The sequence below is a fragment of the Dysidea avara genome, chromosome 4, assembly GCF_963678975.1.
Source record: "Dysidea avara chromosome 4, odDysAvar1.4, whole genome shotgun sequence".
Classification (NCBI taxonomy): domain Eukaryota; kingdom Metazoa; phylum Porifera; class Demospongiae; order Dictyoceratida; family Dysideidae; genus Dysidea; species Dysidea avara.
Genome location: NC_089275.1, coordinates 16518783 through 16535069, shown reverse-complemented (window position 1 = coordinate 16535069; position 16287 = coordinate 16518783). Strand labels below are relative to the sequence as shown.

Sequence of the window (16287 nt, the reverse complement as noted above, 5' to 3'; positions counted from 1 at the left end):
TAACAGTTACAAAAAGCATTCAATTTATGCAAAAAAAAAAATGTTTGCTAATGGATCTTTCAATAAAAGCAAAGCTTATTGACAGTCAGTGCAGTACAATTCAAATGCAAAGACAGAAGTATCCACTGTATATATGTCTTTCCTTCACTTCAGAAGTTACTGACACATTCAAACTAGCTCCTAGCTGAGTGAACACTTTTTCTGCTTTTCAGATAACAGATAATGTTTTATATAGCATGTGATAAAGATTAGATGCTGTATACAATTGCGTTTCATCATCTTCAAAGTATTTACCTGCTTCCAATAGGACTATGTGGACATCTGCAACAATGTACATTCATGATTTATTCTCTGTTCTCTAATGAAATTTTTGCACACTTGTGATTACTAGCACATCAGAGCACCTTTATAGGATGTCACAAGCAGTGTTGTAAGTGCCCACTACCAAAATAGCTCAAGTTATCAAAGTGTCCCATAATACGTACTGTCTAATAATGGGGACACTTACCTTTAATACAGAATTACTCTATTTCAGCTGAATCGCCAACTTCTTACTATCATGTAATTACTATCATCACATAGTCAGCCTTTTTGTCCTGTTTGCGATCGTCCTAGTCACGACAGAGCTGACAAAATCAAATGCTTTTAAGTGTGTCCCCACCCAAAGCACGTGTACCCACATCATTTCCGTAAAATAGCCGGAAATTCCAGTCCGTAAAATAGGTACACTTGCACTCTAGCCACGCCCTTATCTGATTTTGATACGTCAAAACACCGATCCAGACTGTGAGTGATTTTTGCGATGGCCACAGACCTGGAGAGTGGTGGTCAAACACGTAAGTCATTTGCAGACGCGAGTCACTCAAGATTATCCTGGTGTCTCAATAACCTGTTTCGTTTCACGGTTGGTTCGTGTTACCAAAAAGATGATCCGCACAGCAGCGGTCACGAATTAACCGAATACACAAATGAAGACAGAGAGCCACTGATTAATAAAGACGGCGAGTGGACGAAGAAGACATTAAAAGAAGGAGCAGATCACAGGATGAAGGATCGGCTGAGACGTCACTTTCAAGATCACATCAGAAAGTGGTCACGTGACAAATACCCAAGGTTTCCCTGGAAAGCATGCCTGCATCTCTTACTGGTGGTGTTCGTTACAGTTCAAGTAAGTTAACCCTGTAAACAGTCTAGCTATGTTTGCTTAAACTGTCTCATGGTGTGGCTCAGTAGGAAGTCGTTTATTTATTTATACTGAACCAGAGATAATAGAAAAGCTCGGAGCGTCCTTCTATTATCCTTGACTGAACTTGGCCGCTATTTTCACGTCTAGTAGTTGCCTCGAGCATTCGACTTTAGGCCTAAAGTTTGGGGGCTGCGAAAAGTAGTGTTAGGGTTAGGGTCGGTTTGGCTTCACCTCGAGGTTACGTTCTTCTTACTATATACTGAGACTACTCAGTACTTGATTTAAATTAGGGGAGGTGGGTAGCTAGCACCGGTAGCACAGTGGTTAGTACACTTACCTAAAGCTTGTAGCAACCGCCGTTGAAGGAACGTATTTGATGACTGACTAAACGACCACTTGAGTATGACGTCAGTACAACTGATAAAAGCACAAGGGTACAACATATTTACACAGAACAGAACAGACCACTAAGCAACACAATACTATAATGACTTGAAGTGATGTGTGCACTGAGTTCATGTAATGACGCTGCTTAGATGGCTTCTTGACCTACAGTTGTCTAGTAGTTGCTAGGCTCCATCAAGTGCAGTGTAGTAATGCAGGAGTTGATGAGATGGTGCTGCTACAAGCTCCAGTAGTCCAGGGTTCGAGCTCCAGCTGAGTTTTGTGGGTCTTTTTCATTTAGTGAGCCTTTTTGTCTAAGCCATTTTATTGTCGGTTCAATAGCCAGTACGGTTTATTGGACCAACTTCACTATCCATAATAATAAGGCAATTCCAAATCAATTCAAGCTGCTGTTTCCCAACCTGGACTCGGACATATTTGCATGTGGGTGGGCGGTCCATGACAGCTTTTCAAGACATTAGATATGGCGAAACCATATAAAGCATACTTAAACTTGTACCTTCATTTTTAAGTTGCATAATTTGTGCAGAATGCAAGAATAGCCAGAAAATAGTGGAATAATATGGAATAATGGATGGCTGTAACCAGATGCGGGAAGTATGAGAATTTATTTGGAATGGCCTAAACATGGCCCAAGGGCAAAAAAAATCATGGGAAAAGTTAGATTATATATGTTTTTATATAAATGTTTTAAACCTGTTGCATCATTTACAGACTGTTTACAAAGTTTACCAAACATCTAGAGCAGTAAACTTTGCTTTTGAGTGGCTATATAATATATCTTATATATTTTCAACATCAAAGGTAACAAACATGGATATCAGCTGCAGTGATTTTCACGACAAATTCTAACAACTCCTGGCAATAACCACATGATCAATTTCAACCTAAACTTTTATAAAAGGAAATCAATTCAACTGTATCACTATCACATAAATGGTTTATTTCAAACTAATACCAGTACCTACCCTACAGCACAGTTTTCTTAGTGACTATGGCCTATACTATAATCATATACATAGTAACCTGCATGGCCATAGGCCTATAGTCGATCAGTGCACTTAACAAGTTGGAGTAATCCATGATATTAAATCACAGTGAAATAATAAGAAGTGTTATATCCCTACTGTGCTCAAGATACCATAATGGAATGCATATAACACTTCTTATTGTTTTACTATGATTTAATATCATGGACTACTCCAACTTGTTTCAGTACTTTTTATCGATGTGCTATGGTCCCTACTCTAGTTGAAAATTCCATTTCTTTTCGTGCTCCTGTTTGTTAACTTTTTGTAAATAACAATTATGGCTGGTGAACCCACGCATACCGCATCTGAAATGGCGCCGCACGCCCCAATTATCATCTGAAAAGTGAAGTATCCATTACGCATTGTTGTTAGCTATGTTCAACCCGTTACGCAGCATTTCGAATCAAGAACCGTTCAAAAAGCACCTCTGCAATCTAAAAAAAAAAAATTATATATACTATATAATATATGGTGCCACGCAACCCAGTTATATCAATTATTGTCTGAAAAGTGAAGTATCCATTACGCATTGTTGTTAGCTATGTTCAACCCGTTACGCAGCATTTCGAATCAAGAACCGTACGAAAAGCACCTCTGCAATCTAAAAATAATAATTTTATATATATATATATGGTGCCACGCACCCCAGTTATATCAATTATTGTCTGAAAAGTGAAGTGTCCATTACGCTTTGTTGTCGGCTATGTTCAACCTGTTACACAGCAGTATGAATCAAGAACTGTTTGAAAAGCACCTCTGCAATCAAAATAGCCACTATGAAAAATACGGACGATTTCCGTTACGAAGGGAAGCCATCATGTGCTATCGCCAAATTGACTCGATGACACTTTTTGCTGTCAGCAAAGATGAATGGGACACAAAGGAGGACACTGTTAAGTCCATGAAGAATGCATTGTACATACTGCAGTATGCCAAAGGCACCTGTCGGGCCAAATCGATGTCAAACAGTGAAAAAATCTATCCCTTAGCCGTTATCAAGTTACGCTTGTCTGAAGACATCAGTCAGTTACATACTTACTTACTCAGTCAGTAGAAAATTTGATTAAATAAAAAAAATATATATTAAATTCTGTAGCAACTGTGTTTCGGGTTGATCTGAAAGCTTGTTTGGGCTTAGTTTTACCTAACCAGTACTGCCTCATCGTCTTCAGGGAAAATTGAGGCTGGTTTTGGGTGATATTATTTCGTGGGCCATGCCTACTCCTTTGTGGTCCCTACTATATAGTTACAATCGTACTGTATGATAAAAGATTGCCAGTGTCATACACAGCTGTCATAATTATGCTAATGCGTAATTTTCCAACATTAATCATGCAGGTTGTACAAAGTTGAAGTTTTGTGTCACCCTATTGTGTATATTGTGTATTCATGTTATCCATTTATTGTGTGTAGGTATCCATATTTGCATCTGACAAGATCAAGTTGACAAGTTTTATGGTAGAAAACACCAAGTCATTTCACAGTTACTTCATAAGGAATGAGTGTAATGATAATATCAACAAATTGTACTCACTGGATCATGTATACAAGCAAATTGAACACACCGTAAACTCTGTGAGTTTAGATTATTAATTTTCCTTCTGCAGAATACATATGTACTTACTTGTGTACATTGGAATTCACTAAAAGTATCACGCATAATACCCTTCCATTTTTCCTGGCGGGTTTTACTGCATATTATCCAACGTCAGTAAACATTATTCTGGTAAATGAGTCAGTGTGTTAACAACTAACATGAATCGCCATACAACAGATAATATATTTAAAAAAGCAATTGAGTTTGACCAGACATCATTTTGAAGACATTTTCTTGCATGTATAATCCATCATATCATATCATAGTGATTAACCAGTGCCCACAGCAAACTGCAAGCCAGGCAGAAAAGCTTGTGCCTAGTTTTATTTTAAAAGTCTTGCAAAATTTATTGCATGTGCATGCGCATTCACACAAAAAAATTAAGCTACTACATGCAAAGAATGATAGTACGCTATCAAAGGGTATTGAAACTATTGTACAGGGATGATACACTGGAGTTCACTGTTGTAAAAATCAAAACTGTTGCTATTGACTTCAAATGTTAGCATGAGCATGTTGCCTTGAATGGCTATGTGATGTCCAAAAGAATACTTTATACCGAAGAGTATATAGTATGTACAAAACCACAAGTTGAGCTGGATCCTGAGATAAAGCTACAAATGAAAAAGTGGTTTGTTTCTCAAGAGAATTGACATTTCAGCCAACCAGATGATAGTGGTGACAATGAAGTTGTCAACAACAGGCATGTGTGGTTTGGCTCCACTACAAGTTCAGGAAAGGGTTGTAATGGATGCAGCACTTTATGGCTTTACATTACAAAATGTATAGTGGAAATTTTGAATGACTGTAAATATTGAGTCAGACATTTGAACAAAAAGATTTGAAATATTTTTAGCAGGTCAAGCAGTGAGTGCTACAAATGAGCCAAATTTCAAGATTATGTGCAATTGCGTCCATGAGTTATTAAATGTTTTTGAGGATCCAGCGTAACACGTACCTACTACAGCTAGTGGTGTAGCTACCACTAACAATTACCACTGTTAAAATACACTGACTTTGAATGAACAGAATTTTGGATTGCAAAAATTGTGATGCTCTAATAAAGCAGTTAGAATTCTAACAAAGGTGTCACATCGTATAAGCCCAAATAGAACAGTCAGATGTGCCTTTTCTGTTAAAAGCATTCACTCTTGCTATAAGTACTCAAAGATAGGTTTGCACCAATTGTGCCAGCATAATTTTAAGCATAATGGGTTAGCAAAAGTATCAAACATTATGCCAGCATAATAGGATGATTTTTAAAATAAAATATGCAGTGCGCATGCCAAAATACAAACATTGAACACACTGTACCTTAGCACTGCATTTAATATCAAGAAAATGTGTTGTATTATTATTTTTAGTGTTTCTTGGCTGATTATTCACACTTTGTGAAAACAATATTGAGATACTCTAATAGGACAGTCACTTCCTCTAATTCAGCAGTCAGAAAAGGCTGATATACTCGAATAAAACAGTCAACTCGAGAGCATAATCTTGATTTTAAGAGCATAATTTTGAGCATAATACACAGCAAAAATAGTGTTCCAATACTACCTATATACTAATTGCATCTTTAGTCAGTATTGAAACAACTATTTCAAAAAAACCCTAAAACAAGACCAAACGAATCTCAAGTCTATAAACTGGCATTCGCTATTGGTGTCTGTAATCTGTTTTTGTTTGAGCATAAGCAGAATTTTTAAACTATTTAGTTCCAACACCAAAACATAAACGGAATAAATACGGTCAGTATCTGTGTATAAGTTATGCTGTGATGGGCTGGATTTTTTAGCACTGCTCAAAAGCGTAATAGGCTATTTTCAAAGCATAATTGGCTCAAGCCTACCTACTCAAAGAAAAACATGGAATAATTTGTGTATATATTTCATATAATTATGCACATGCCCACGTGTTACATGTACACACAATTAATTTTGTAGCATGCATAACTGTACTTGGTGTTTGCTGTAGTATTATGACATGTACCAACAATCAGTGAGTGAGTTTAACATCTTGGAGGGTAATGGTACTGTGAAGAATGCTACTCATTTGACAATGATCATTGACTTTGATATTGGTGGATGTGGTCACAATGATACAAATGTATTTCCGTGTGAGTTCATATACTGGGTAGTCTAAGGGCTCCCCATAAGTTTGTCCTCCTGAGATTGAATCTTTCACTGATGTACATACCGTACAAGACGAAAACATTCCAAACTTAAGAAATAATAACACTATATGATATACCACAGTAAATTCCAAATACACGTGTTTTTAAAATGCAATTCAATTTTGAACTAATAAATTCATGCAATGGTACACACATGCATCAGTTTTAGCAGCTCCCAGTTCTCTCTATAAGTGCTAACAGAAATTCTCCTTAAACATGAAACATTAAACCTCAGCTTGTCATGCATGACAAAGCCTTCCATCAATCAACCAACAGCTCTTCCATGAATATGAACTGTTATAATATGTTTATAGTTTACCAACGTTTGAGTTTAATATGATACTAAGAATTAATTATTTCATAGATAGTTACCATGTGCTTTACCATGCTTCTACATATGTATGTACATGTATACACACAGGTGAAAATAGAAATACCACATCTTACATAGAGGTGTTCCCTTACAATCCTGATACTAGTAGTGCTCACATGAGACCAAAAAATGAACCGTGTTGTAATGAAGATTCCACCAGTAGTAGTTGTTCCATTGAATATTGTAACTGTAGTGTGAAGAGTCAAGTAGACTGCTACATACGTGGGAGCAACTTGGACATGTGAGTGTATCAGTATACTGAGTATGCTGAATAGTATACTGAGTATAATTACGTATAGCAAAGTTTAACCTTTTTCTAAAGAATTAATCTTATAATCAAGAATAAATTTTGCATAAAAATTTTATTTTTCAACAAATAAAAATTCATCACAAAGGTACGTAACAGTTATTTTTTTCAATTTGAAAACCTACAGTCGTTGTGTCAGTTGCATAACTTGCATTATTCATGTACCAAGTCTAGCCTTGTCATATAATTTTATCAGTATATAGAAGTGGTCAGGACTGGCTCTGGCAAAATTGGGTTGGGTGAGCCATCTATGGTTGGTGGTAGGTAGTATGTGAAGCACACTCAATATGCTATGCATGCTCTTACTAGGGGGCCTGGGGGCATGCTCCCCCAGGAAAATTTTTAAAATTATCACCTAGGAAATGCCATCTAGAAGCATATTTAGCCAAATTTCAGTTGGGCATAGTTATCTATTACAATCAATAACTACACTGAATTCGTTCACTAACAGCTGCATAATAAGCATTCAATCTAAGCTTATTGGCCAGTTGCTAGATGAATAATGACCACAGTACTGTTACTGTAAATATAGAGGCGAGGCCTAAATTGTACCACATAGACAATTAGGCATTAACAATTATTTTGATGTGTGCTCCTGCCAAGACTTTTCCATAATACTTTGTAGTTGAGAGACTGGTAGACTTGTAGCACAGTATCTAAGTTCTCTAACCTATTTCATGCAGTAAAGACTAGTGCTTAGTATAGTTTACAATAAAGTTTGGTAAGTTCAAGTGTAAGTTTTACTAAAGAAAGCAGACTAGCACGTATAATTGTATGGCTTCTTGTACTGTTAGTCTATACTCATAGATATTATATACTATAATATCTATGGTCCACTACGTACTAGTCAAGTTTACTGTAGTTGAGAAAATGTTGGGTGGGCCATGGCCTACTCAGCCCCCCTCCAGAGCCGGCCTTGGTGGTTAAAAATATTTCATGTTCTTTTTATTCATTTGTTAGGCAGTGCTCCATATACTTTTGAAGAATTTTGTATTAATTTTGTAACCTCTGCATGTATATGTACATCTGTGTATGTATATTATATAGAATTAGAACCATAAAATTTGAGTTCGTGTTTGATGCAACATATGATAAAGGTGTCATTGAAGAGTACAATTCAGTTCAGGTTCACTTTCACATTGTGATTAGTTTGGATAACAAACTGTACAACAACTTTGAGGTGGATATCGACACTACCCCTACTTTTAGAAGAATTGCCAACAACTTTGTGGATAGGAAAAGAACTTCTATAATAGATATTGTTGTATTGACCCTTCTTATCATGTCGTCTTCGACGTATGCATTTTCTATATTTCAAAGTAGCAAGCTAACTAAGGTATATATATATGTAGTAGCTGCTCTGTGGGTACTTTAAAATCTATAATGCATTTGGAAAGTGTATAATTATTAAATACTATAAGGTGATATTTTCTTTCTCTTTTTCCACTGGAAATTCACTTATTTGCTTACCACATAGAGCAAACAGTACTAACGCCCAGATAAACAAGATAATATTGGTTTGCCCTATGCACATCAGTTGTTTAATATTCTATAGAAAGAGTGCTGCATTTCAAAACAGCTGTTTAACCACTGCAAAAAAATGTTTGATATGCTGCAGCTGCATATGCATTTATGCCACTTTAGCATTGCCACTCTCAAAGACACTGCTCTCACATATTACCCTGGTAATATCTTGATATTGTCTGTGGAATGCAGTTTGCTCATGGCTTTGATACCCAACCACTTCAAAGATACGATTCATTTAATTTCCTTTACTATCTGTCTTAAAGTTATTACAACACTCATTTACTAGAGATGTCACCATGTATATGTACTCACAGGTGTATGTTAATTGGTACTTTATTATCACCTTTATCATACAGGCTGTTAAGTTACATTTCCTAGCATACCATGAGAGGCATCTACGATGGCAAGAAATTAGTCCACTGTATAACAAGTGGTACTTGTTGATGTTGTTTGTTATCCTTCTGATATTTGCTGCCACTTTGCTTAAAGTGTACAGTGACTATGACATACAGGTATGATTGGATTGCACAAATCAGCTGTAGCATACTGTGTACATTCCAATGACCAGAGTGTAACGTCACTGGTAGCAGAGGGTCTGTGGAGCCATTTTATTCCTGATGTCTTAAAGTTCACCAGAATCAATTTATAGGTGCAGCAATTTTCAATTTAATACCCTCTTATTTAGTAATACGTACAGTAACTGTAAGTGTTCAAAAAGGCTATTTGCTGTTGACAAGTAGCAGTTTTGGAAAAGTTAATTAGTAGTTCAGAATATTTGTTTCATTATAGACTGTCTTTTTATGAAGCGCTTGACTGTTCCTTGACCATTCTATTAGAGTATATCGATCTTTTAAAGCTGTTAGCCCTATTCCAAGAAGAAAAATTTCAGCAATCTTCCCCCATCCCCCCCCGACACACACACCAATGGTGGACTAAGGGGCCCCACTACCTATGGTCAGAGATATATGTATTATTCATACTTCTAGTGAAACTTTACATGCTTCAGAAAATTTACTGGTACAATATATGCACCATATAGCCAGAAAGTTTGGTAAAAGGGACCTTTGGCGAATTTTGATTTTGGTGAGAAGTAGTTTGGTGAGTTTTTTACAGATTTGTATTGGACAAAAGATTCGTCAGATTTTAGTTTGGCAAAGCACCATTCACTCACTAAAACTTTCCAGATATATGGTACAATCAGTACCATACAATCCAGTGAGGTGTTAAATTGGCAAAGAATAAGTGTTTATTGCAAACAGCAAAATCAATTAAAGAGCAAAATTAATGTGCAATGTTGGCAATCCAGTACAAACAATAAGGCCATACTAAATTTCTCATATTTCATTAACTGTTTTTTCCCTCTGTTAGTGACTGGGCAGGTTGAAAGGTAAATGAAAAATAAAATTTAATAATTTCAGTTGAAACTGATGTATATGACTGCTCTATTAGGTTATCTCAGTCTTTACTTCTGAAATAATTATAGTGATGGAGCTCCATTTCCCTCCTGTTTGCTACTACACCTGTTACTGCTTGTGCAATATTTAGGAGTTTACAGCCATATTAGCACTCATTTTAAGAGATCATGTAATTTATATTTTGCCAAAACACTGACCTGCTGCATCTGAGAAACATAAGATTAGTTTGGTTATAAATTTGAAATATAATCTTATTACAATCATATAACACATGTGTTGTAGCTGTATATAGTGTACAATGGACACATTATTTTTACCATAATTCAAATTAATTTCATGTAAAAAAATTTTTGATAAACATTTTCATGTAAAATATTTTTGTACGATTTACGTTAATGACTGCTTTATTACAGTAGTTAGATTTTACATAAAAAGTTTTGTCTAAGATATTTTCATACACATTTTGTATACAAAGGTATTTTACAAAAAAAAAATAGCAAATCACAGTAGTCACATGCATGGTCATCACAAGTTTGATAAAGTGTATTGCATTTCTTTTGTTAGGAAACTATCAATATTGATTTGCTGGAGGCTATCAGTATTTTACTTGGAATTGGAATTCTCTTGCTGTGGTGTGGTCTGTTTGGTCTTCTGAAGTACTTTGAATCTGTACATGTTAGTAACTGTAGTTATACTGTGTTGTGTACTTAGATACATTATGTATAATGTACCTGTGCATATACATATACATTTATCACAGTTATTGTTACCACAAACAATCTACTGCAACTACAATATCACCATTTGAAAGGAATTATTTTGGTTCCGTATGTCCCATAGCTACATAGGTAAAGGCTTATTAGGCATGCAATTGCAGTCAGTTTATTGCAGCCATATTATAAATCATAAAGTTGTTGCTGAAGATGAAACACCCTTAGCAATGTCTAGTTTTCTCAATTGCAGCCAGTCAAATAGTAGTTAATATACATACATATTAACTTCCCCGTGTTATTTCTCTACACAGGTATTGCTAATAACAGTTCGACTAGCTCTTCCTAGCATTCTACGATTTGCTATTTACGTCATGATCCTGTTCACAGCATTCTCACTATGTGGATGGCTAGTTCTCGGATCTTACCATACAAAGGTAATTTTATGCCACTCTTTGTGTCACTATAGGTAGAACGTTATAATTTACAATGTGACATCCACATGCAATTGTCTTATTTGCCAGTTTGGTGGACCCATTGAGAGTGCAGTAAGCCTGTTTTGTATCCTCAATGGAGATGATCTCTATGAGACATTTACAGGAGTAGACGTTCCATCCAATGCTGTACAAACATTTTGCAAGTTGTACCTCTTTGTCTTCATGTTCCTGTTCATCTACATTGTACTCAGTTTGTTCATCGGTATATTTGACCATGCTTACCAGTCACTGTCAGTAAGTGTGCATATGTTTTTGTTATTATATGTGTATTTTAGAGTAATTATTATATACAGTATGCTTGTATAATTGATGTTAAGATCTAAAAGTACATGTACCAAAATGGAAAACCATATATGACATTCACTTTTCAGTTTTGAGTAGCTAACCTGATATTGGTTGAGTTATGAGGTTCAGATTTGAAAGCCACAATAAATGTCATGGATATTAAGTTTTTTGATGTATACTCATAATCCTTAACCTCACAAATGTGACTGTCTCTGGGAAAACCGGTCTTATCGCCCATTTAAAAGTATCGAGAAACGTCAGTTTTAAAAATATTCAGAGTGTTGTAGCTGGCCAATGGTTGTAGCTACGCATACCAAATTTTCACACATTTCACAGCAATTTCTTACCTTTCTGATCATCCACTGAAGAAGTAACCGACAGCTAAGTTTCTTGCCATTTTAGATAGTTTTTAAACCGAGGTTGTCTGTATCAGGCGAGCTCCAGAAAAGTGGGAGGCGGGGTCCCTGGAAGGCGGGAAAGATGGTGTTCAAAAATTGAAAAGAAACGTGTTGGGATGAATTAGGCCAAGTTATGGGCCATTCAGACCTCAGAACTGGCTAAAATGAAAGGAAATTTACAGCACAGGTCATTGTCCAGCACCACGGAGCTGTAAAACCACACACAGCCATCTCCTGGTTGACCAGGGTTCCATCAAGACCCCAGACCGCTCGTACGGCTCGCCACTGTGCTTTTAAAAAGCAGCCAACAAAAGCAGACCACTTTACTCTGGTCGACTGTGGCAGTGAAACGTGATAATGCATTCTTTAAGCTTTGTGTTTGTGAGAAAAAATCAAGCTTCTTGTCTTGGGTGATAAGAACGGTTTTCGTAGATCCAGACACAAATGTTGTTTCAAACAACACCATGTAATTGTGTGCATTTGTATCACTGTGGGTTTTTTTGTTCTGTATGTAAAATCAGTATTTGTTTAATATCTAGAAAAACTGGAAACAACGATCACGTGGGTTCTTACGTGACTGGGCAGAAGGAGAACCAGATGATGATCCAACTAAGAACTATCCATTCCCAATTCCTCGTGTTCGTAAACCAGCTACGGGTGCTCCTGTGCTTGATCTATTGTGCATTAATGAGAGTGGTGATTCTAGTCTACTATCATCTATTGAAATAGAAGAGAATCCTATTGGAAGCACCACTGACACTAGTATTCCAGTTGTGCATATCTCTGATCCCATTAATGAGCCTGTGAACAACAATGTTGTAGCTGGGAATATTCTCATTCGTTCTCCAAGTGATTCTAACCTACTAGCTCAACCTCAATTACAGGAAACTCGTGCAAGATCTGGATCATTTAGTCACATCAATGTTACAACTTCCTCACCTGCTCACAGAAGGCATTCACATCATCATCATCACAATTATATGTACACCAGTAGTGGTGCACATTTGATGGTGCATCATCCAAGAGCACAAGTAGCAGAGCCACCAGTTGCTACCAGTAAAGAAATTGCTACTGCACGGCTAAAGCTTTTGGCCAGTAACCAAGAGTTGAACCTGTAAGTTAAACCAGTTCTTATATCAACCTAAACACGGGCATATTGTACACCAACCACACTTATGATCCATAAAACATTACATTACGCATCTATAAGATTTCACCTATCCATAAACATTATACATGCATACCTCAAGGTTGATATAGGTGATAAAGCAACAGCCACTATGACAGAGGCCATATAGCAGGTTGAAGTATAAATATACACTAAAATTACAGTCAGCAATAGAAGAGCTCAAAGTACTGCTTGAAAACACTTCCAGTGCAATTTCAGACCCAACTGTGCTTTACACACTTTATCAGTGATAACCCTGATCATAGCCGTTACTTTCCCTAACTCTTCCACCAGCTCTGAGATTCAATAACATACATATTTGAGGTAGTATTTACTCTTAAGCAAACTGTCAAGCTTTCCACATTGGATTTTTAATTGAAATATCACACTTCACTGCTATATAAAATACTACTATTAATGAAGAACATTATGATTTGATTTAATTTGTGAAAATTCACAGGGAAGAGTAAAAGGCTAAAGGGCTTAAAGCTATTTGTTTGCAAAGCTGCATTTTAATGTTTTAAATTCATAAACCTTTTATTGCGGTAAGTACTTACATTTGCTAACAAGTTCACATCCAAAACAGCTAGCTAGTTGTTGCATCATAACCCACATTTAGTTATGTAAGATGTGATCCCATGTATGTACAGGGTATATGAGTTGACATTCCACTATACTTGTGTTTCAAAATGGGTGTAGTCTATAGTCAGGCTTTAGGCTACTTGACCTACCATCCATAAAATGTGGTACAATTGTCCCATGGTTTCTAATGCTGCTATTGGTAGGAGTTGTCTCCAATTACCAAAGTGGTGCACACATATCCCCCAACATTCTCTGGAATGTAAGTATGAACATTATGCATAATGTACAGGGGGTGTATGTATGTATAATTATTTGTATAAGCAGTAAATAATATTTATGACCAGATTTGACAAAACCAGATTTGTGACTTTAAAGGATTGTACTGTAACTCAACATGGGAGTATTCTATCACCTTTAAATTTTGTGGGTGTATCACATGCTATGAAAGAATTGCATGAAATGTTTAGGTCAATAGCATACGTAGCGGCAAAGGTGTAGGAACGATTTGCAGAGTGGGAGGGGGGGGGGGGGAGGGGGGCAAAGATAGCGATAACAAGTTAACCATAAACTGATCAACTCCCATGTAGACACACAGGTCCCATTGATATGGCTCCTATACCCAGTTCATACATACGTTTATAGGTGTTTTGGAGTGTGTTATCACTAGCTAATAGCCCTACACCTATACTGCATATAGCTATCTCTTCACTCCCTATCCCGCTAATGGCTGCTATGCTCCACTACACCAACTGCATGTGCTCAATGCATGTATATATCACGTAAGAAATCATCTTCACTTGAAGGTCTTCTCTTTATGCTACTTCACACTACAAGGATTACAACATTAATTGTTAGTGAAACATCATTACTTTGTATTTCCCAAACTGAGTGTAGATCACGTGAATGCCACACTGTGTTCACGGTTGGCCACTTTCATTTTTAGCATCCTTGTATGTTTCTCTTTAGAGTACTTAATAAATCTACTTCACAAAAGTCTTCATAATTTCTGGTTATAATTGTTGGTAGTCTCAGCAACTTCCATACACTTGTGCACTACAGTGGAACTGCTGTTACCAACCTCAATTAGAGTTAAATCTTTTCCACATCATATAGACCTCTAATGCCACAGATGTGGTACTCTTTCTACTGTTTAAACTTCTCACTGCACGAGATTCAGGAAATATTTGAACAACAGGGAAATAAAGTTACAGGCGCTTTTTGTGTACAATGAATGGCTTGACAGTTGTGGTGGTCTGGTGATGCTACACCCCAGAGAGTGATTTTGCATGATGGTTGTATGGCTTCTCATATGGAGGTATGTATTTCTGTGTGTGTATACAGCTTTGGCTACTTGGCCTAAAAAGTGCATGTGTGTGTGGGGGGGAGGGGGGGGGGGGGGGGACATGCTTTTGAAAATAGTGTGGGGGCCCCCTAAAGTTACAAGCAGTTAAAGTCAATGAAGTGGATGCGTGTGGAAGCCCGGTTTTGTCAACTACGGTCACTATAACTATGTTTGTACATTTGTATTGGTTTATAAATTATCAGGCCATCTTTCTTTGGATATAAAAATTGATAATAATAAGTGTTTAGTTAGACATTTGAGGGTGTTCCACATCTTCCACTATTTGGCATAATTGTGATTAAAGTGATAATCTACTGTACCAGTAGTATAGCTCCCATTAAGGCAATTGTGTATAGCTACCTTGGCTAAGGTACTCTAATAGAACACCTGGACATTTCAATAGAGCAGGAACCTGCCCTAACTTTCTGGCTACATCTTTGTCGGAAATGTGCAATTGTGATTCAAAATTACTGTGTTATATGTATGTGGCCATCAGACATTACAATGTGTAACTATGTGTATCTAAACTTACAAGGATTAATCTATTTATTATACGTTGATATGATTTATTATAATCACTTAGGGACATGGAAGAAAGTGATGCCTAAAATATCCAGTGACTTTGGAATATGTGCACACTATATGCATAATTATTATATAATTTTAGTCTTAAGGTGACTACACAATTTAAGTAGCTAGTTATAGTACACCTGTGTGTATAGCCAAGCACCTATTTATCAACTTACAGTATTTGATTCTGTTGTTATTTTTACTAGAGCTGTACCGATAATCGGATCGGCCAAAACATCGGGCGCCGATATGGTATTTTTACCAATATTGGTATCGGTAAAGAACAGTAAGAGGATCGATATCAATACCAATATTTATACAGCAATAGTTTGTGTATACATGGATTATATATTGGTTTTCTACATTATCCATGTGGCTGTTTAGTGGCAGTGGCTTATTGTTCACTGTACAACAAACGCTATGCTACGAGAAGCCATACAAATACACGCGATTCTAGCTTTTATTAAAGCGTATCAGTCTTAAATGAAGCAGTTATATAGTACCTTTGTGATATAAAGAACAGCACAGGAAAACCAAGGAAACCTATTGTACCAGCCTTCGCACAAGCCAATAAAATGCGGAGTAATGCAGAAATATCCGTTTAAGGCTTCATGGGAGAGTATGCATAAAAATGTTTGTGGGCGTCTAATTATCTGGATTGCACAATAGAAACCCAAGCCACTATCACCACAGGCATAGAGTGAGCAATACATGATGAATA

At 36.6% G+C, this 16287-nt stretch overlaps 1 protein-coding gene across 1 annotated transcript; it reads left to right on the top strand.

Annotated features, from left to right (window-relative positions):
• The first annotated feature begins 748 nt into the window (after positions 1–748).
• On the top strand, positions 749–15751 carry LOC136253328 (mucolipin-3-like). Its single transcript, XM_066045973.1, has 11 exons — positions 749–1168; positions 4036–4197; positions 6194–6335; positions 6814–7006; positions 8120–8408; positions 8956–9111; positions 10579–10689; positions 11039–11161; positions 11249–11455; positions 12444–13018; positions 15580–15751. Exons 1-11 carry the CDS (start codon positions 803–805, stop codon positions 15602–15604), a joined length of 2349 nt encoding a protein of 782 aa, XP_065902045.1. The 5' UTR covers positions 749–802; the 3' UTR covers positions 15605–15751.
• The last annotated feature ends 536 nt before the right edge of the window (positions 15752–16287 follow it).